The 18,552-nt window shown below is 58.4% G+C and overlaps 8 protein-coding genes across 8 annotated transcripts; 4 read left to right on the top strand and 4 right to left on the bottom strand.

The window, feature by feature from the left end:
• Positions 1–524: 524 nt before the first annotated feature.
• PSEUBRA_005288 (Rad21/Rec8-like protein, N-terminal) lies at positions 525–2,633 on the top strand (the record flags this gene model as incomplete). Its single annotated transcript, XM_016438729.1, has 1 exon — positions 525–2,633. One exon carries the CDS (start codon positions 525–527, stop codon positions 2,631–2,633), a length of 2,109 nt encoding a protein of 702 aa, XP_016290586.1.
• Positions 2,634–2,780: 147 nt separating this feature from the next.
• On the bottom strand, positions 2,781–3,887 carry PSEUBRA_005287 (6-phosphogluconate dehydrogenase, NADP-binding; the record flags this gene model as incomplete). Its single annotated transcript, XM_016438719.1, has 1 exon — positions 2,781–3,887. The coding sequence occupies one exon, from the start codon at positions 3,885–3,887 to the stop codon at positions 2,781–2,783; it is 1,107 nt and encodes a 368-aa protein (XP_016290585.1).
• A 411-nt stretch (positions 3,888–4,298) lies between these two features.
• Positions 4,299–4,738, top strand: PSEUBRA_005286 (ATPase, V0 complex, subunit e1/e2; the record flags this gene model as incomplete). Its single annotated transcript, XM_016438740.1, has 3 exons — positions 4,299–4,390; positions 4,484–4,572; positions 4,701–4,738. The coding sequence occupies 3 exons, from the start codon at positions 4,299–4,301 to the stop codon at positions 4,736–4,738; spliced, it is 219 nt and encodes a 72-aa protein (XP_016290584.1).
• A 186-nt stretch (positions 4,739–4,924) lies between these two features.
• Positions 4,925–6,961, bottom strand: PSEUBRA_005285 (Quinonprotein alcohol dehydrogenase-like superfamily; the record flags this gene model as incomplete). Its single annotated transcript, XM_016438720.1, has 1 exon — positions 4,925–6,961. The coding sequence occupies one exon, from the start codon at positions 6,959–6,961 to the stop codon at positions 4,925–4,927; it is 2,037 nt and encodes a 678-aa protein (XP_016290583.1).
• A 627-nt stretch (positions 6,962–7,588) lies between these two features.
• PSEUBRA_005284 (Endonuclease/exonuclease/phosphatase) lies at positions 7,589–11,032 on the top strand (the record flags this gene model as incomplete). The annotated part of the gene is made up of 1 exon (XM_016438736.1): positions 7,589–11,032. The coding sequence occupies one exon, from the start codon at positions 7,589–7,591 to the stop codon at positions 11,030–11,032; it is 3,444 nt and encodes a 1,147-aa protein (XP_016290582.1).
• An 89-nt stretch (positions 11,033–11,121) lies between these two features.
• PSEUBRA_005283 (uncharacterized protein) lies at positions 11,122–11,731 on the bottom strand (the record flags this gene model as incomplete). The annotated part of the gene is made up of 3 exons (XM_059465492.1): positions 11,122–11,169; positions 11,244–11,282; positions 11,351–11,731. 3 exons carry the CDS (start codon positions 11,729–11,731, stop codon positions 11,122–11,124), a joined length of 468 nt encoding a protein of 155 aa, XP_059321626.1.
• Positions 11,732–12,296: 565 nt separating this feature from the next.
• On the bottom strand, positions 12,297–14,780 carry PSEUBRA_005282 (Major facilitator superfamily; the record flags this gene model as incomplete). The annotated part of the gene is made up of 1 exon (XM_059465491.1): positions 12,297–14,780. One exon carries the CDS (start codon positions 14,778–14,780, stop codon positions 12,297–12,299), a length of 2,484 nt encoding a protein of 827 aa, XP_059321625.1.
• Positions 14,781–16,765: 1,985 nt separating this feature from the next.
• PSEUBRA_005281 (uncharacterized protein) lies at positions 16,766–18,367 on the top strand (the record flags this gene model as incomplete). Its single annotated transcript, XM_016438738.1, has 2 exons — positions 16,766–17,043; positions 17,152–18,367. The coding sequence occupies 2 exons, from the start codon at positions 16,766–16,768 to the stop codon at positions 18,365–18,367; spliced, it is 1,494 nt and encodes a 497-aa protein (XP_016290580.1).
• Positions 18,368–18,552: the final 185 nt, after the last annotated feature.

Raw genomic sequence — 18,552 nt, 5'->3', positions numbered from 1 at the left:
AGTTAGGCGCTGACTCTCTTGCTCTGCTCCCACGCTCCACCCAAACGCGCACACGCTTTTGCCTCTCGTGTCGTGCAATTTCGCGAGACATCCGCATCCGCTCTCGCATTTCCACCTGCGCCTGCAGCCTTGGCCTTCTATCCATCCATCCAGTGATTCAGCCTATCGCTTCCATCGCTGTCTCTTCCACCATCCTCTCCTTTCTCGACCAGTCTTACCCACTTCTACAATCTGGTTGCATCCCATAGAAAGGCACGACTCCAAATTCCCTACTCGCTATCCACGAAGCGCAGGCGGCATCGGCGACGCATCCCTCAAGGCTGGCAGATCGTCCAACCTTCGGGACGAGCAGCCTCTGACCAACGAATCTAAGACAGAGTCATCACAATCGGCTCTAGACGAACGCAACTTCGTCAGTAGCGCTTCCAAAGCCATCCTTCAGCACCGAGATCGTCGCATCGATCCTGTTCTACCACCTTTGATACCCGCAATCACCTCCACAATCGCACTCTAGCATCTCCGCCATGTTCTATAGCGACGTCATCCTTGCCAAGCGCGGGCCGCTGGCTCGTGTCTGGCTCGCTGCGCACTGGGAGCGCAAGATCAGCAAGACGCAATTCCTCCAGACCAACATCGAAAAGAGTGTCAGTGCCATCATGGGCCAGGAAGTCGTCCCCATGGCGCTCCGTCTTTCGGGTCAGCTCCTGCTCGGTGTCGTCCGCATCTACTCGCGCAAAGCAAAATATCTCCTCGAAGACTGCAACGAAGCGCTGCTCAAGATCAAGATGGCCTTCCGCTCCGGTGCCGTCGACATGACCAGCGACCAGCTCAACATTTCGAGAAACGCCATCACGCTCCCCGACATCCGCACCGACCTCGACATCCTGCTCCCCGACCAGGCGATGAATGACTACGACATCGACTTTGAGAAGCTCGCTGCCAAGAAGGCCAAGAAGCTCGCCGACAACCCGACTGCATACACCGCACGCGCCGCCGACATCACCCTCCCGACCGTGGACTACAGTGCCTTCGATGACGCTTTCGATGTCTCTTCCGGCATCGACGGCATCCACTCGCAGGACTTTGACCCAGATGGAGGCCTCGATCTCGGTCTCGAGGACGATCTGCCCGACGTCGAGGGTCGCCGAAACGAAGCTGGTCAGCTCGTCGACGAGAACGGCGATCCTCTTCCGGAAGATGACTCGCTCAGCATCGGTGTCGGTCGTGACGCTCCCAGCGAAGCAGGTCGTCAATCGGTAGCATCGATGCTCAACCTCGGCATGGACAACGACATCACGCTTGGCTCGGCCGGCGGCTCGCAGGCGCCCAGCATCGGCATGCCCGACTTTGACCTCGGCGGCGACGGGCTCGACCTCGGATTGGGCGATGACGGGCTCGATCTCGGTCTCGATGCACCCATGGATCTTGATCGCCAAGTCACACCGCCACCTGGCGACCACAGCATGGCCCTCGCTATGGCCGACATGACCCCGCGTACCGCCGCGCGCATCCGCGATGTCGCCCAACAGCGCCAAGCAGACGAAGCGGCCACCCGCCAGGCCAAAGCGCGCAAGCAGATCGTCGACGCGCGCACCGAGCTGCCCGACGCCCAACTCGGCGGTCTCAGCCAGGGTCTCAGCCAAGGCGTCGGCCAAGCCGCCAACCTCTCTGACATCCTCGCCGAGCAAAGCTACCTGCCTCGCTCGCGTGCCTACCTCCGACTGCTCACCATCCGCGAAGACCCCTTTGCGCACTTTATGCCCTTCGCCGACCCCTCCAACAAGGACAAGAGCGCACAGTTCATTGGTCCCGCCGGTCTGACGAGCGAGCTGAGCGAGATGTTCACCTTTGACCTGGGTGCGATGCGACGACGACGGGCGGCGGCGTTGGGCGAGGAGGAGGGGCCGAACAAGCGTGCGCGACTGGGCGAGGACATGTACGACGATATGGGTGTTGCGCGTCGTGCCGAGGCAGGGAGGGATAGTGTTGGCTTTGGCGGGATGGACATGGACCAGTCTGGGTTTGATTTTGGCGATGGAGGATTTGACGTGCCTGGCATGGACCTCGATGAGGGGCTGCGAAGGTCGTCGCGCAAGAGTCGGGCCGAGTTGGAAGCCGATGCGGAGGGAGATGTGACGGGTCGTCTGCCTGCACTGTCGAGGATGTCGACGCCCGAAGCGGACGACGGGGTCGACTCGATGGCTGTGAGCTCGACGAACCCTTTGGCGGTCTTCGACGTCCGACCCACGGAAGAGTCGAACGCCAACGAAGAGGCCGCCTCGCAACTGCGTGCCTCGGAGGACGCAGAAGCCTCCACCAAGGGTTGGGCTAAGAGCACCGTCCGCGCCCTCCGCGTCGTCCGCTCGCAGCTCTCCCCCACTACCGAGGAGGAGTCGCGCTTCGTCGAACTCGATGAGGCGGAGGAGAAGAAGCTGTCGTTCCAAAAGATCTCGACCAACGCATCGCGTCGTGCCGCCGCCGGGTTCTTCTTCGAGATGCTCGTGCTGGGCACCAAGGACTGCGTCAAGCTCCAGCAGGACGAGGCGTACGGAGACATCAAGGTCGGCGCTAAGGACAAGCTGTGGAACGCTTCCGCCCCGGCAACCCAGGCGACGCAGGCGACCGCAGCTTGAGCCGGTCCATCCACACCATCTGCACTTTTCTGATTCAGCATGTTTGTCGTCCCTCATGTACGCCTAGCTTTTCTGCACTCGTTTGTCAATCACACACATGATCCACAGCCTCGGTTCGGAACAGAATGAATGTATTGAGGTTGAGGACTAGGACGACGGACCGCCCTGCTTCCCCTCCTCCTGAGCCCACTTTTTGAGCATCTCCTTCTTCTCAAACGGTTCCACCCCCGCCGTGACCCTAAAGCCGGCGCTCAAACTGCTCCAATCCAAATTCGCGCCACCGATCGCCCTGGCACTAACCATATGCTGTCGAGCCAACTCGATGATCGGCAAAGGACAATCCACACTTTCGCCCAACTTGATAATGTGACTCGCATCCTTGATGCCACCATTCAACGTGAACCCATTTTCACCCTGAAAATTGCTATCGAGGATCTTCTTGCCGTAGCCCAATGCGGAGGGGGCGGGGTAGAATTCTTGCAACCACTCGTAGACGCGATCGCTTCCAACGCCGGTTTTGTCCGCCAAAGTCATGGTCTCGGAGAGCATCTCGATGGTCGAGACGATGATGCTGTTGCCGATGAGTTTGAATGACGCAGCGCGTTCGGGGTTGGAGCCGAAGTCCATGATTTTGCGTCCCATCGCCGGGACGAGGAATTGCGAGGCGAACTTTTTCGAGTTGTACGGGCCAGCGACGGCGAAGACTAGCTTGGCCGTCGCGGCCATGGGTGGAGGCCCAAAGGCGGGCGCGGCGACAAAGTGACGTTTGGGCAGGGCGGAGATCTTGCGTTCGAGCTTGCCGGTGGTTGCGGGGTAAAGGGTGGAGGTGTCCACGAGAAGCGTCGAGAAGCCGGAACTGATTCGCTCCTGAGCATGCTTACCCACGCGCTTCTCTTCGGCTTGGAGGAGAGCATCGTAGATCGATTCGGCAGCATCGTCGTCCGAGAGAGAGGTGAAGATGAGATCGCAGCGCGTACCGATGGCTTCGACCGAGTCGACGGCTTTCACCAGCCCGGACAGCTCCTTTTCCAGCGCCTGGGCTTTCGAGGGGGTGCGGTTGTAGACGAGCAGAGGCGGGAGCGGAGGCGACATTTCGCGCATGTGCTTGGCCAAGTTGGCTGCCATCTTGATGCCCATGTTGCCGAGACCGATCCAGCCGACCTGGTGCTGCGGATGAGGGGTGCTGGGCGTGCTGTAGGGGATGTTGACGTTGGCCATGTCGGCGGCGCCGCCGAGGTGCGAGTGAGAGGCCATGTTGAAGTCGAATTGAGGGGTGATCAGTCTTCAGTTCGACGATGATCGTGGTAGTGAGAGAAGAAAGCAGCAGAGAGGAGTGGGTCAAGGTCTGATGAGCGGAACCAACCTCCACGGCGAATCTTCGGCAGAGGCTACGTCGTGCTGCAGCAAAAAGATGCGCAGCGGATTTGGCTGACAACCCACGCACAAGCCAGCCCTCTCCCCTTTTCTGGTTGCGAATCGGCTCCCGATGCGCGTCAAAGCTGCAACGCACGCACTCACACTTCAACTTTATCACACCTCGACAGCCCCTGTCAACCACACCATCTCTGCCATCACTCCCTTCCTTCGTCGCATCACCGCCCCGCAGCGCACGAGAGTCGGAATTCCCACGTTGCGCCGTACGACAAGTGCACACATAGAGTCAAGATGTCGGGCTGGACAGTCATTTGGGTGTTCCTCATCGCCGCGGGGGCGAGCAGCGCCGTTTGGGTCACAACACCCAAGGGGCCAAATCAAGTGTAGGTGCTTCGTCCTCTGGATACTTCTCTCTCTCTCGCTAGGCATCGTATGCTGATGCTCTGCTCTGCTTCTTGCTCGTTTCTCTGCTACAGACTGATCCGCACATCGGTGACGCTAGCATTGACATGCATGTACCTCATGTGGTTCATCATCTACATGGCGCAGTTGCATCCGATCGTCAGTGAGTATCACGAATCAGCAACGATCTCGATCCAACGGCATAGGGATCTGGCAACGTCAATGGTTCAACTATCGACAGAAGAGCAGCGACTGATGGTATTTCTGCTCCTCCTTGCTTCACGACAACAGAGCCAAAGCGAGGCGACGTCCGCTTCCTCGAGCACTAAGCCACTCAACGGAACCTCCTCTCGTCTCCTTTCGCATCCTATCGCCGCACGCATCCACAGCACACGGACGTGCCGCACTGTACATTATTCTCCCGCTCGCAACCACAGACTCGACTTCAGTTCAACTCTCACACAGAAGAGACACAGACGAAAGATAACGCTAGGGACGCCTGCATGCTCCAAGGCTTACATTTCGCGGGGCACATCTTCCGGCGTACGATATCCCTCGGTTCCCTCTCCTGCTCGCGCTGAGGAGTCAAGGTGCAGAAGCTGCCGCTTGCCATCGCTCAGAGTATCAAAGACTCCACCCCAGTACATCTCGCCAAAGGCATCTCGGTCGGCGGTGAGGTAGACTCCGACCTCGTCCATCTGCAGACTGCTGCACTGTCGGTACGAGTCTCGTGGTGAGCGATTCAACTCGCAGTAGACCGTGATTGGAGGAGGTACCGGCTCAGCATGGACTGCACTTGTGTCGGTGCTATCTGTGTCGCCGTCGTTGTCGTGAGGCTGCTCTGCTGGCTCAGACGACGAAGATTCTTCCATCTGCATCTGCGTCTGATTCTGAGCAGCGGTGTTCTCGACGCTGTCCTCTTGCGCGAATGTCTCGGAGCACAGATCGAGGATCAGCGCGCGGTCGTTGACCACCACAGCTCTGCCCTCGTGCACCGTCAGCTGCGCATCGCCGAGCGTCTCCCACATGCGCGGATTGTTCCAGCCCAGATCCGACACCTCTTCGTCGACACCGCCGACAATGTACTGCCGGTAGTACTCTTCGAGATTCTGAAACTCGATCTCGACAAAGAGCCCCGGTGGCTTGGTGGGATTGTTGAAGAACTTCTTGTAGTCACGGATGAGCAGCACCGTTCCTTGTCCCAGCACGAGGAGTGTTTTTGTCTTGAGATCCGGGTGAACCGCCGACCAGATCTGGTAAGGTGTCATGGTGAGCTGTGCCCAGTTCATGCTGTTGGGCCCTGCCTGCCAGAGATTTGGTGGTGCTCTGACTAGCTGCTGCCGGACGAAGGCGTTCTCGGGGAATGCAGACTTGTCGAGCGGCTCAAGGCGCCATGTTGTGGGCGGTGGTTGGCCGGCCGCAAAGTGCTGGCCCATGTTCCATACGAGACGTTTAGTGCGGCGCGAGAAAACCGAGACCGACTTCGCTCCAAGACCGTTGAGAAAGACAAACTCGTCGTCGAAATCGATATAGTTGATGTTACCTCCGCGATGCGGCGAGTCTCGAAAGTCGATCGTCTCGACGAGTTCCTGTTGCGGCACGTCCCAGATGAGGATGAAGCCATCCTGGCTCGCAGCGCAGAGGTAGGGGAACTGAAAGCGATACGCTCGGATCGGCCGGGTCGAGCTGAGGACCGCGAAGCGCTGGTAATGCCCGCGGTCAGGTGGGCGTCCGAGGTCTGGCACCAGGCTTTCGCGACGCCACACTTCGAAGTGACCGATGCCGGGACGGTCAAAGATCATCCAGCCGCGCGAAAACTCGAGATGCGGATTGGCCCTCGTGGCCGTTCGGGCGATATGCCAGAGCAGAGTCTCGGTGGTATGGTCAAAGACTTGGATGCCGCCGTGTTGACCCGTGACGATGTAGGTGCGTTCTTCCGGGTCGATCTTGCATCTCCAGACGCCGGTTCCGCACATCTTTTCATGTAGAACGCGGCGGCGGGGTAGCAGATATGGCTTTGTGTCAGATTCACTCGATCCTGGCTGCTCTTCTCGGTCCGATGAGGCGGTCTCGGACTCTGATCTTTCCGCTTCGGTGTCGTCAGCATTTGGCGACGGCGAGGCGGCTCGTGTCCTCTCGAGACCCGTCGTATCCTTCGCCGACCAATTGCAATCGAGGCGCCACAGCAGGCAGCAGAGCGAGCGCCATGTGTGGCAATCGTCAAAGTAGGATGTGGTGTTTCTGGACCGGTATCGCTGTATGGTGGCTTGCAGCAGATACTCTGCCTCGGCTTGACCGACGGAAGCCTCGTACTTTTGCAGCACGGTAGCGACGACCCGGATACCGCTGGATCGCTCCTCAGCTTGGCGCTCGGACTGACAGTATCCGAGTCGGATGGCTTGATCCCTCCAAAGCGCTTCATCGGTGCAAATCGCGTTCCATGCGCTGCTGACTTGCAAACAGCGTGCTAGTGCCGGTGGTTCGAGGAAGCTGAGGAGGTAGGAGAAAGTCTCTGGCGGCAAGGCGCCGCTCGGATCGATCTTTTGCGTCATGAGTTGGGATAACGAGTGCTTACGAGCTCTTTTGTGATGGCGTCCGTCGCTGAGGAGGGGCTCGAGATGGCTCATGCTAGCTGGGACGTCTCAGCTCTCATTGCCATGCGTCTCCATTCCGGATCCCGGTCGAGGTTGGAGGCGTATGGGAGTGAGCTTAGCAAACCGTCTTGATGGTTGCGAGCCGCATTGCTTGCGCAGCCGGCGCCTTGACCGATGCGATTGCGTGAGGTTAGGATCTCGTGAAGCCGCGAGACCGATCTGATGCATTGATGTTCAACTCGCCGGGATAGCCGACGCTGTGATGTGACTTTAGGAAGGTTCAGGGTTCGGCGTGGACAAAAAAGCGGTGTTTCAACGTCGGACGAGCCGTGCACCTCCACAAACACGCATGTTCCGACGCAGCGTGGGAATGTGACTTTGAGAGGTCCAACGGCTTGATCCTACACACTCAACCACCACCTGCAGCCACCAACGCTCTCGGATTACCCCAGGCAGACCTCCTGCGCCGCGCTCGGATCGTAGCAGCTGTGCATACCGCGCGAGAGTGTCAGAGGTACACACTCGACCCCACTTGCTTGATCGTGGCCATCGAAAGCCGGTTCAGCGGCCACCGACGAGCATGCAATGCACGTCTACCTCCAGGATGCTCCGCGCGTGATCGCACTCGTCTCCGACGACATCGGCGCTCCCCACCATGCTAAACCATCAGAGAAGCTTACTTCGGCGACCGCCATCCTCATCTCGACCCAGGCTGGCGCAGCCATCGACAATGCCGCGGCAGCATCCACGGGGTCAACATCGGCAAACGCTCCAGGGGCAGCGAGGGCAATAGTCGAGGTCGTCAAGGATCACGAGATCCAAGGCATAACGCTGCAGAGGCTCACAACGAAACCCATTTATGGATGTCTCGGCCTCATCAATGTCGGTCAGGACCTCTTTGTGGCCGTCGTCACTGGAGCCCAAGGTGTCGGTATGATCAGGCCGGGCGAGATGGTCATGCGCATCACCTCGGTCTCTTTCTATTGTGTCAACCGCTCCACGTGGGACGAGACGCTCATCTCCGAGGCTCCAGGCTCGCAGCCAGAGACCCACGACTCATACGGTCCTGGCCACGAAGGGGCCGTCACACAACCCAGTGTCTACGAGCATCCTTGCACCAGCCTCAAGAAGCTACTCAGCACCGGCACCTTCTACTTTGCCGAGGGCGGCGCCTTTGATCTTTCAACACGGCTCGATCAGCGTCTTGCGAATGCCTCGATAGGTCAGAAGTCCGGGCACGACATCTCACGCTACGACAGTCGCTTCGTCTGGAACAACTACATGATCGAGCCCCTCATCAGCTTTCGCGAACGCCTCGACCGGTCCGACCGCGCTAGGATCGACGATGGCTGCTTTCTGCTCGTCGTGATACAGGGCTTCGTTGGCGACTTCCAGGTGCCACTGTCCCCAGTGCAGGCGGCCGCGTCCAATGTCGGCTCGAATGTCAGCTCTCCGGCAGGAAAAAAGACCGGGACGCTGGCCTTGATCAGTCGTCTCAGCTGGAAGAGGGCTGGCACGCGCTTCAACACACGCGGTGTCGACGATGACGGCAACGTTGCCAACTTTGTCGAGACCGAGGCCCTTTTCAGCGATGGCAACGTCACCTTCACCTTCGTTCAGGTTCGCGGCTCGGTGCCTCTCTTCTGGGAGCAACAAGGCCTGCAAGCCTTCAATGCCAAGATCCAGATCACTCGCTCTCGGGGTGCATCGCAGCCCGCATTCGACCGCCATTTCGCCGACCTCATCTCCCACTACTCGCGCGTCCATGCTATCAATCTGCTCGGTACACGCGACGCAGAGACGGTCCTGACCTCGGCATATGCAGAGCACATGCGATACAGCTCCGCGGAAAAGATCGCCGTACTTCCGCCAGACGAGTCCACCTCTCTGCGCGGCGACATCGTTGGCGACGATGGCTCCGAACGGATCGGCTTGACCAACTTTGACTTCCACACCGTTTCGCGCAACACGGGCGGCATCGACGGCGTCCGCAGCGAGCTCCGTTACCTCGGACCCGTACAGCTGAAACGCAAGGCCTTCGGCTACTCGATCATCGACAGTGCGACGGGCGAAATCCTTCGGCGTCAGAAGGGCATCTTCCGAACCAACTGTCTCGACTGCTTGGACCGTACCAACGTCATCGAAGATATGCTCTCGCGTTCCATGCTGGACACCTTCTTTGATGCTGCTGCTGCCAGTCGTGATCCTTCCTACCAGGCGTTTTCGGATCCCAACCATGCGGTCTGGACGTCACATCGCGTGCTCTGGGCTGAGATCGGCGATGCTCTCTCCAAGATCTACGCTGGCACAGGTGCACTCAACTCGAGTTTCACCAGGAGCGGCAAGAAGACGCTCGGCGGCCTTCTCAGCGACGCGGCAAAGAGCGCCGGCCGCATGTACATCAACAATTTCCAAGACAAGAGCAAGCAAAACGTCATCGACGCCCTGCTGGGCAACATGGCCAACCAGAAGCCCGTCACTGTCTTCGATCCGGTGCTGGACAGCGTCACAGCCGAACTCAACGCCCGCGTCGACGAATACTCGTCCAGCCGCAACATCTCCATCTTTGTCGGCACCTTCAATCTCAACGGCAAAGCGCCTGGCGAGCCGCTCATCCCCTGGCTGTTCCCAGACGGTCAAGAACAGGAGCCAGACATCTTTGCCATCGGCTTCCAAGAGATCGTCGAGCTGACACCGCAGCAGATCCTCATGACCGATCCGGACAAGATCCGCATCTGGGAGGCCAAGATCATGGAGACGATCGCGCGCAGACCTGGCGCACGCTCCCGGTACATCCTCCTTCGCAGCGAGCAACTCGTAGGCACAGCGCTCGTCGTCCTCATCAAGGAGGAGCTGGTCAACGATGTACGACTCGTCGAAGCGGCCACGCGCAAGACGGGTCTCAAGGGCGTCAGCGGCAACAAAGGAGGCGTCGCTATCCGAATGGACTACTACGACACGTCGATCTGCTTCGTCACAGCCCATCTTGCTGCAGGACACTCGGCGCGCGAAGAGCGCAATGCAGACTACTGGACCATCACTCGGGGTCTCTCGTTCGCACGAGGAAAGACGATCAGTAACCACGATCACGTCATCTGGCTCGGCGATTTCAACTACCGCATCGACCTCACCAACGATGCTGTCCGCTCGATGGCTGCTCGCGGCGACATCACCGGTCTCTACGCGCGCGACCAGCTTCGTCGCAGCAAGGACACCGGCGAAGTCTTTCCCGGCTACGAAGAAGGACCTCTCACCTTCGCGCCCACGTACAAGTACGATAACAATTCGGATCAGTACGACTCTTCGGAGAAGCAACGTATTCCAGCATGGACGGATCGGATACTGTATCGCGGAATGGGGCTGTTGCAGCAGAGCTACAATCGCGCCGAGCTGAGGACGAGCGATCACAGGCCCGTGTACGCCAGCTTCATCGCTCCCGTCCGCATCGTAGACCACCTGAAGCGGGATCAGATCCGCAAGCAGTTGCTGGCGGAAAAGAAGGCCACCAACGGGCTTGTCGGGTTGGCCGAGTCGTCGTCGGATTCGGACGACGAGAGCCTGCCCGATCCGTCGGATGACCATCAGCAGTGGTGGAATTCGCCGGCGACCTACGAGGACGAGTCGGACAGCGATAGCGACGATCCCTCTTCGAATCCGTTTCGGACGAGCGACGCAGAGGACCGAACGCAAGGGGCGATCGAACGAAGCGCCAAACCCGCGCTGCTCAACAGAATAGACGTAGACAGCGCCTCGGGGCGCCTGAGTCCGAGATCGTCGGTCACAGCATCGGCTGCGGTTGAGCGACGCATTGCGTCAGGCCCAGCCGTGCTGGCCAATGGCCGCTCTGCCCCGCCGCCGATCCCGAACAAGCCCTCGGCTGCGGCGGCGAGCAGTGACAGCACCGCTGCCGCCTCGCTAGCCTCCGCGATCGCGCGACCCGAATTGCCTAAGCGGCCAGGAATGGGCTCACGAACCGCGTCCGGTTCGTCCGTTAGGTCGAGGAAGAGTCTGATCGATGACAGCGACTGAGTACGATAGAATCATCACTTGGAAGGATTGGTAGAAAAGTCACTTCGGAATGGATATTTTGTGGAATGGTTTGAATTCGAGGGTCGTGCCTATTGCCCGGCATCGTACACTTCGGCATTGCCGCACATGTCTTTATACTGCGAGGGGTGAAGATGAGAGCATCGTGTGAGCGAACCGATCTGGAATAGCAGTGAATGGGATGGAATCTTACCTCTTGAATCGACATATTTGCCACGGAGACGTTTGAGGCCTGTACCAAACATAACAGCATTAGTCTCTCTTCCCCTGAGCTGCGATCGAATGCGGGGGAAAACTTACAACTTCGACAGCGCTCCTCGCTTTGCTCTTCAACCGCTCCTCCACGCTCCCCTCTTTCAGCTGGAGCACCTCTACCACCTCCTCATCTTTCCCATCCGCGATGAGCACGCACAGAGGGTTCCACGTGCACGCCTGACCCTCAACCTCCGCCTTCTCCTCGCCCTTGACTAGCCTCGTGTGAAACTTCAGCACGTCGCTCTCTGACTTTAGCGAATGAGGAGGTGTGACGAGCTGTACCAGCTTGTATAGCCCACAATCCTCGCGTGGACCCTCACCGCTGTTGATCTCGTCGATGAAATCGCTCGCTCGGATGTTGGCTAGCACTGCCTCGCCAGAGGAGGTGCCCGAGGAGAGGATGTATAGCGCTACGTGCTCGACCATCCTGCTTTCCTTGCTGCTGTGCGACGAGACTTAAAGTGTGCTAGGTGGAAAGGTGGGGAGATTGCTGCTGTGCGATGGTGTCGTAGATGCAGGAATGTGGGGGGAAAGGCAAGAAGGAGTGAGGGCGAAGGAGCGGTAACGTGGAAGCTCGGAAAGAGGCACGTTCGCGGGCGGTTTTTGGAGCTTGATGCCTCCACAAGGGCACGAAAATCGGCCGATGCGACTCTATCGGGACGAGATCCACGTTCAAACTAGCCTTTCGGGCCTTCTCCTTCGACTTGGGCTCGACAGCGAGGAGCCGGACGAGCGCTCTCACTGTGACCATGGACGAGGTGCAGACTGAGCAAGCTAACCCACAGCAGCAGACTTGAATCGTACGTGTGGTGTGATCGAATTGCATGAACTTACTCTTCTGGAATTGCATATCTACGTGAACTACATCACCACATGAAAGGAACCCGTGCTGAACAAGAATCAACGTGAGTAGCTGCACACGACGTGAAGGCTATGCTCGAAGGGATTTGAGTGGCGGGGGATGTCCTTGGCGAGTAGAACAGCTGCTAGGCTAGAAATGCGTCTCACCCTGCCAATAAGCCTTGGACGGAGTTGCGATGCGGCCATACCTCCCTTCATCTGCTCTACCCCGATCGTTCATCTCCATATCTGCCGCGAATGCCTCCGCGCGGAGGATCGGCGACGACGGAGGAGACGAGTGGTAAGCGTCCGACGCGTAAGCTTCGAGTTGGGTCGCAGCTCGCTCGTCCTTCCGGTAGTGGAGGATGTCGCAGGCTGCTGCGGCGATTGCTGCGTCAAGCGTGTTGGGATGACATTGGTGGACGCCAGTCGAATCAACGAGAGTCGAGTCTGGCGAGTCATCAAGCAAGAGGGTTGTCGGCTGCTCCTCACAGCTATGCTGACAAGAGGTCTGACGAGAGACACCGGATTGTGCTCGCCGTGCGTGCTCTGGCTGATGCAAGGACATTGCCGGCTGCTCGTGGCGATCCCTGCGCTTCTCGCTTTCTTCCTCCTCTCGAATGTAGTCGGGCAGAGGCAGCTCTTTCATCCAGAAGCAGCATGCAAACCCGACAATGACGACCGGTAAGAAGGCGTACATACCCCTTTGCAGCCCGTCGGCGTACACCTGCCTGACCTGGTCCCGGAGCGGCTCTGGCAGATGCTTGATGTTTTCGACATACCCCAGCGCCGTTGGGCCGGTCAGACCGAATTGAGCTGCCTGCGGGACAGTCGCTAATTTCTTGCTCACCTCCGCCGTCAGCACTGACGTCGTGATGGCGATACCCCAGATGGCTCCGAAGGATCGGCAAAAGGCGTACGTCGCAGTAGCCGTCTCGAGCTCGTCTATCGGCAGACTCGCCTGAATCGGAGGCAAGGTGATGGCGAACAGAATGCCGATGCCGATGCCTCCAACGATCTGTGCTGTGATGAGCTCCCATTCTGGCGTGCCGACCTCAAACCGCGTCATCCAGCCGAAGCCGCCTGCGGCGAACGCCCACCCGACATACGTGAGATCCCTGTACTTTCCAGTGACAGCCATGATGATGCCGGCAACGATGGCGAAGGGGGCCGACGGAGCCGTGGATGGGAAGGTCGATACCGCGGATCGGAGCGGCTGCTCGTCCTTGATCGCTTGAAAGTAGATGGGAAGTGCATAAATGGCCCCATAGGTAGCCACGCCGTGGAGAAAAGTCATGAGGAAAGCAGAACACGCTGTTCGGTTGCTGAAAAGCTTCAAGGGTAGCACTGGCTGCGTGCTGAGTGGGTTGGGCACAAACTCGATCACCAGGAACAAGAGGAAGCCCGCCAGGCCCGCGGTCAGTGGCGCCCAGATGTAAACGCTTGACCAGGGATACGACACGCCACCTTCTGTCACGGCGATCAGAATGCCCACTACGCTGCCGAGGAGCACGAGGTTGCCAACGATGTCCATCTTGGCCAACTTGGTCTTGAGTGGCATGGAAGGAACCGGCAGATTTGTGGTCGGCACCAGCATGACAAGAGCAACGGTACCGATGGGAATGTTGATCCAGAAAATCCAGCGCCAGTCGTGGTCGCTAAAGTAACCGCCAAGAACGGGCGCCACAAAGGAAGCGACAGCAAAGACGAGCCCAAAGATGCCTACGAAGAAGCCTCGCTCGCGTAGGGTGGTGATGTCGGAGACGGTGATTTCGCCGATCGCTTGAATGCCGCCGCCTCCAAGGCCTTGAACGCCACGTCCGATGACCAGAAACAGAAGGCTATTTGCAGAGCCACACAGGATGCTGCCTCCCACAAAGAGAAGTACGGCGAGCACAGCTGACCATCGCCGTCCGATGACGCAGGAGAGACCGCCAAACAGGGGCTGGAAGGCTGTCACGGTGAGGAGATAGGAGGACGTCACCCACCCACCCGCGACGGTCGACGCCGGCAGATCCTCCACGATGGAAGGCAAGGCGGTCGAGATCATAGTCATGTCCAGAGCCGTGAGCATGACGGTGATGGCGAAGGCCAAGATGAGCGTCCAAAATTTGAGCGTCTTTTTGCCTGACTTGTCATGCAGACCATACTCGATCAGACGCGTTCGAGTGGGGCTGCTCGGCTGTTCCTCTGCTTGACTCGGGGTGAATTGGGTGAAAGGGTTCATTTTGAGCTCGTTTGTGGTCTGCGTCGCGGCTGGCGAAGTAGAAGGCTGGAGCTCGTCCAGTTCCCGGTAGTCTCTGCGTTGGTCTTGACCATATCCGGTGTGGTGCGAAGGAAAGTGGTGTGAGGATGAAAGGGAGCTTCGCTGGGAGCTGATGAGATGCGATCGGGACGAACGAGCTCGTAATACTCTTTCTGTCCCGAGTGCAAAGGAGTGGTACGCAGTGGTAGGGGAAGAAGGAGCTAGCGGCTCGACTGGGAGAGGCGTTGAGAAGAGTTCGTAGCTGGGCTGTCCCACCGCGATGCTATCTGCACCATAGCCTACGTGGCCATCTGCGCTGCCGCCGAAGTCGCCGAGCTCTGCTTTGGTAATGCGAAGATCCCTATCCTTTGGCGAGTCATGATCGCCCATCTTGATTTCTCTGTTGCTTTTGTAAGAGAGGCTTGTCGGTGCTTTCTGTCTTGAAGTGGTGAGACCTGGCTGCGAGTGACGTAGGCTAAATGTCTTTCTCCTTGAAGCGAGACTAGGTGCAGCGTCTGTCCAAGGTCGTTGGACCGACTCGATAAACTGTGTCAGAGTCCAGGGTAGGTATACGAACTGGAAGGACAGGAAGATACTGCTTCCGAACGCGAGACAAGGTGGATAGATGGTGGCGACGACGTAGGTGGCCGAGAGTTGGATAATTGAAGCGAGTCAAGTGGCTCCGAGCTGGGTTCCTGCGCAGCAGGGACCGAACAGCAAGAGGAAAGCATCCGCTTCTGCTGTGACTGTCGTCCAAGGAAAGACGCGGGGGCTGAGACAGCCTGACTGAGCCAGCGACTCTGACAAGACCATCCCCCAATTCTCGGCAGTCGACTGCAGACTAAGGCTGCTGTGCGGAACTGTGACCAAGCGACGTTGCAACCACAGTCACAATTCGGCTAGAAGTGCGAGGGCCCTGCGTGGGCAGTCGATCGCGCATCCTCCTCCTGACCTAGGAGAATCGACTTTGTCGCCAAGATCGACCGGTCCACCCTCAAGAATGCTAAGAAGCTTGGTCAGCTTGTACCGAAGCACTTGTCGGGATGCCAAACGGACAGCTGCAGATACTTGAGGCGAGGTGGGTAGAAGCAGCACCTGCAGGGTAATCTGCGTTGTGAATCGCGGAATGTAGCGCTCAGGACGAAGAGGCGTTGAGCAGGCAGGACGCGTAACCGAGATTCGAGCCGTCAAGAAACGCAACCGCGCCAAACACCGAGACAGCGCGAGCGCAGATTCTTCGCCTCTCGATAACGCGCTGAATTGGTCATCTTTTTGAGGCAGGCGCCGTCGAGTGTGCCATACGGCTTCGCCATGAGTGTTTGGTCCTCGTCGAGCATGCAATGGGATCGATTGGCTGGTGCCAAAGAGAGCATGCTTTGTGATATGACAGCGCGGCAGTCGAAAGGTGAGGAATGGGCACCGCGTCTGAGCTCGCGTCCAAAATTGCGCACTCTGGCAATTCACATTCCAGACCCCGTCTCGGCTTGTCCTCGTTGCCTGATACTCGTGCGCTGTATGGTGTCATGCACGCTGCGTGGCTTGCTGCTTCTCTGTATGCCTTTTGCCGACCTCCTGGACCTGTTGTCCATTCGCCCTTTCAGGGACGTCACGGTCACTGTCACAGTCAACATGGTGTCTGCACCCCGATGCCAGTGCATCAATGACCGGAGCGGCTGGAATGTTTCAGAGACGTTCCCTGGTGACGAACAAGCAGTCAACCGCCGGCTTCTTTACTTGAACGGCACAGCAGAAAGAATAGGTTGAGCGCACACATATGCCAGGGAGACGATTCTTCCTGTGTTGCGCTGCGAGGAGGCGACTGCTTTGCTAGTCGCATACTTGGAGCGTTTCGTGCGTTGGGTTGTGCAGCATAGAACTGTGCCGCGCTGCGGGGCCGCTTTATCCTTGACACAAGCCGGCATAAAGCTTTTGAGCCTTCATTGAATGTCAAAGCGTGCAGACGGTTTGCTCGTTGCATACCTTGAATTGTGCTGCGCAGGGGTTTACAGCGAAGACTTGCGCTGCGCTAGGATAGATTATAACGATCAAGGTTGGGTTGTGCCGCGCTGCGCAGCTCTTCTCTTGGCACAGGTCGCTTGCAAGCCTTCAACTTTCTGACAAGGCCGAGAGCCCGCTGTACGGCCTGTTCGATACCCTCTCAGCGTGATGAGAGGTCCAAAGCCGGACGCTCCATGACCGATGCGAAGCACGAAGATCGCGATCTTGCCATCCTTCACCTTTCAGTCTTCCTCCTCGCCATTCACCCTCAGCAACGTCGCATCTCCGCCTCACGCAGTACTCACGACCGCAGCATTCCTCTACACAACATCGAAGAAAGTCTACACAACACATACGGGCCTCCAAACCCGCACACAATGCCATCGAGATGTGCAAGAGTCATAAAGACGCTCTGGGAGGTGTGGGCCGAGCCGCTCGTCGAGACCCTCGGCATACACGAGCCACACGATCGAAGCTACGGTAGATGCAATGTGCCCTTTTCACCGATGGAGAAGCGGCTTCACGAGAAGGACGATGTCGAGGTCTCCTTTCACAAAGTCATGCTCGACAATGGCAAGGATTGGGTGTGGTACCAGATTTGGCAGGATCCCGTTGCGATCAGACAGACCGGTCGCAATGCCGATATGATCTTCGTGTGAGTACCAGCCCCATCAGATGCACCCTCAACCCCCCTTGAGGCGCCCTTGCGTTCCTGAAGGTCGATACTGACGATGTTTCTCCATTGGAACTCTCCACTCGACAGTCATGGAACAGGCGTACACTCAGGCACCCTTGCGAGCCAGTGTCGGCGGTACCTCGACGCCGGCTTCCGCCTGATCGTGCCGGACCTGCCATCGCACGGCTTCTCCTCTGGCCTGCACGTCTACCAGCGCGACATGTCCGGCTTCTGCGCTGGCCTTCACTCTGTCCTCCACGATGTCTCTCGTCGCGACCATCCCATCTCTCCACCCACAAAGCTGGAGCGGCGTCCCACATTCATGCTCGGTCTTTCCTTCGGCGGGCTCGTCGCCTTCTCCTACGCGCTCCAATACCCCTCTTCCTACCGATTCTCCCTCACGGACCCAACCGAGATCCCCATCGACGGCCTGATCGGCGTCGGTCCTATGGTGGCCTACAACACGCGCTTCGTCGTGGTGAGCTTCTGGATGCGACTTCTCTTCCTCTTCCTCCTCCACGTCTTCCAACTCGGGCGACTCGAGGTCATTGTTCCACACAAGCGCGCAGTGGATCGCGATCCAGCCGTCTACGAGTCTCTCATCATGCAAGATCCACGATCACACCAGGGCGCGTTCCGAATCGGCCACCTCAACTGCATCAACAACGCCATGGTCCAACTCCAACGCCGGGCGGGGGAAATTCGACATCCCGTATACATCCAGATGGGGGGCCAGGATAAGGTCGCCGATACCGACGCTGCGTTGAAGTGGATCAGAGCGACGAGCAGTAAGGATCGCAGATACGAGGTCTATCCGATCTGTCAACATGTGATCTATAAGAAGGCGAAGAGTCAGCATGATGATCTGGCGGGGAGGATCAGTGTCATTGCGGATAACGTGGAGTGGATGGTGGAGCGTGCGCCACCTAGCATGCCGACTCAGGCTGTGGGTGACATGGGATGCGAGCGGCCGGAGAGGGATGGTAGCGACGAGAGCGGCGCGAGCATGAGCAGGACCACTTCGGTCATTTCGCTGTTCGACGTGGACGATGACGAGACGGGATCCGTGGCCACAACTGCCCTGGCTACGCCGTCGCTGACAGACGAGGAGTCAGTCGCTCACGCCAAGGCAGAGAGGTCAGAAATGGAAGTAGGCGGTCAGAGCCACGTCTTGCCTGAGCACCTGCGCGGCTGGAGAACCGACGAGGATGGGGAGAAGAGACTCTACCGGGTCACTTGGAACTTCAAAGAAGACTCCCGACCTTTCCTGTACGATCCCTGCCCCGCCCCTTGTTCTCTCTAGATGCTTGTCGACCTTCCGCGTCACCAGTCGTTTCACGACCCGTCACGAATTCACGATGCGCATTGACTCGATAATAGGAAGCTGCCATGGTCGTCCTGGATGGTTGAGTGAGGTCGGCCCGGCACTGCATTCAGCCTGTCAGGGTCGTCGTGTTGACAGTCCTTCATCCTGCCCACGTGCAGCTC

The sequence above is a fragment of the Kalmanozyma brasiliensis genome (assembly GCF_000497045.1).
Source record: "Kalmanozyma brasiliensis GHG001 unplaced genomic scaffold PSEUBRA_SCAF5, whole genome shotgun sequence".
Lineage (NCBI taxonomy): Eukaryota > Fungi > Basidiomycota > Ustilaginomycetes > Ustilaginales > Kalmanozyma > Kalmanozyma brasiliensis.
This window is presented reverse-complemented; position numbering and strand designations above follow the sequence as displayed.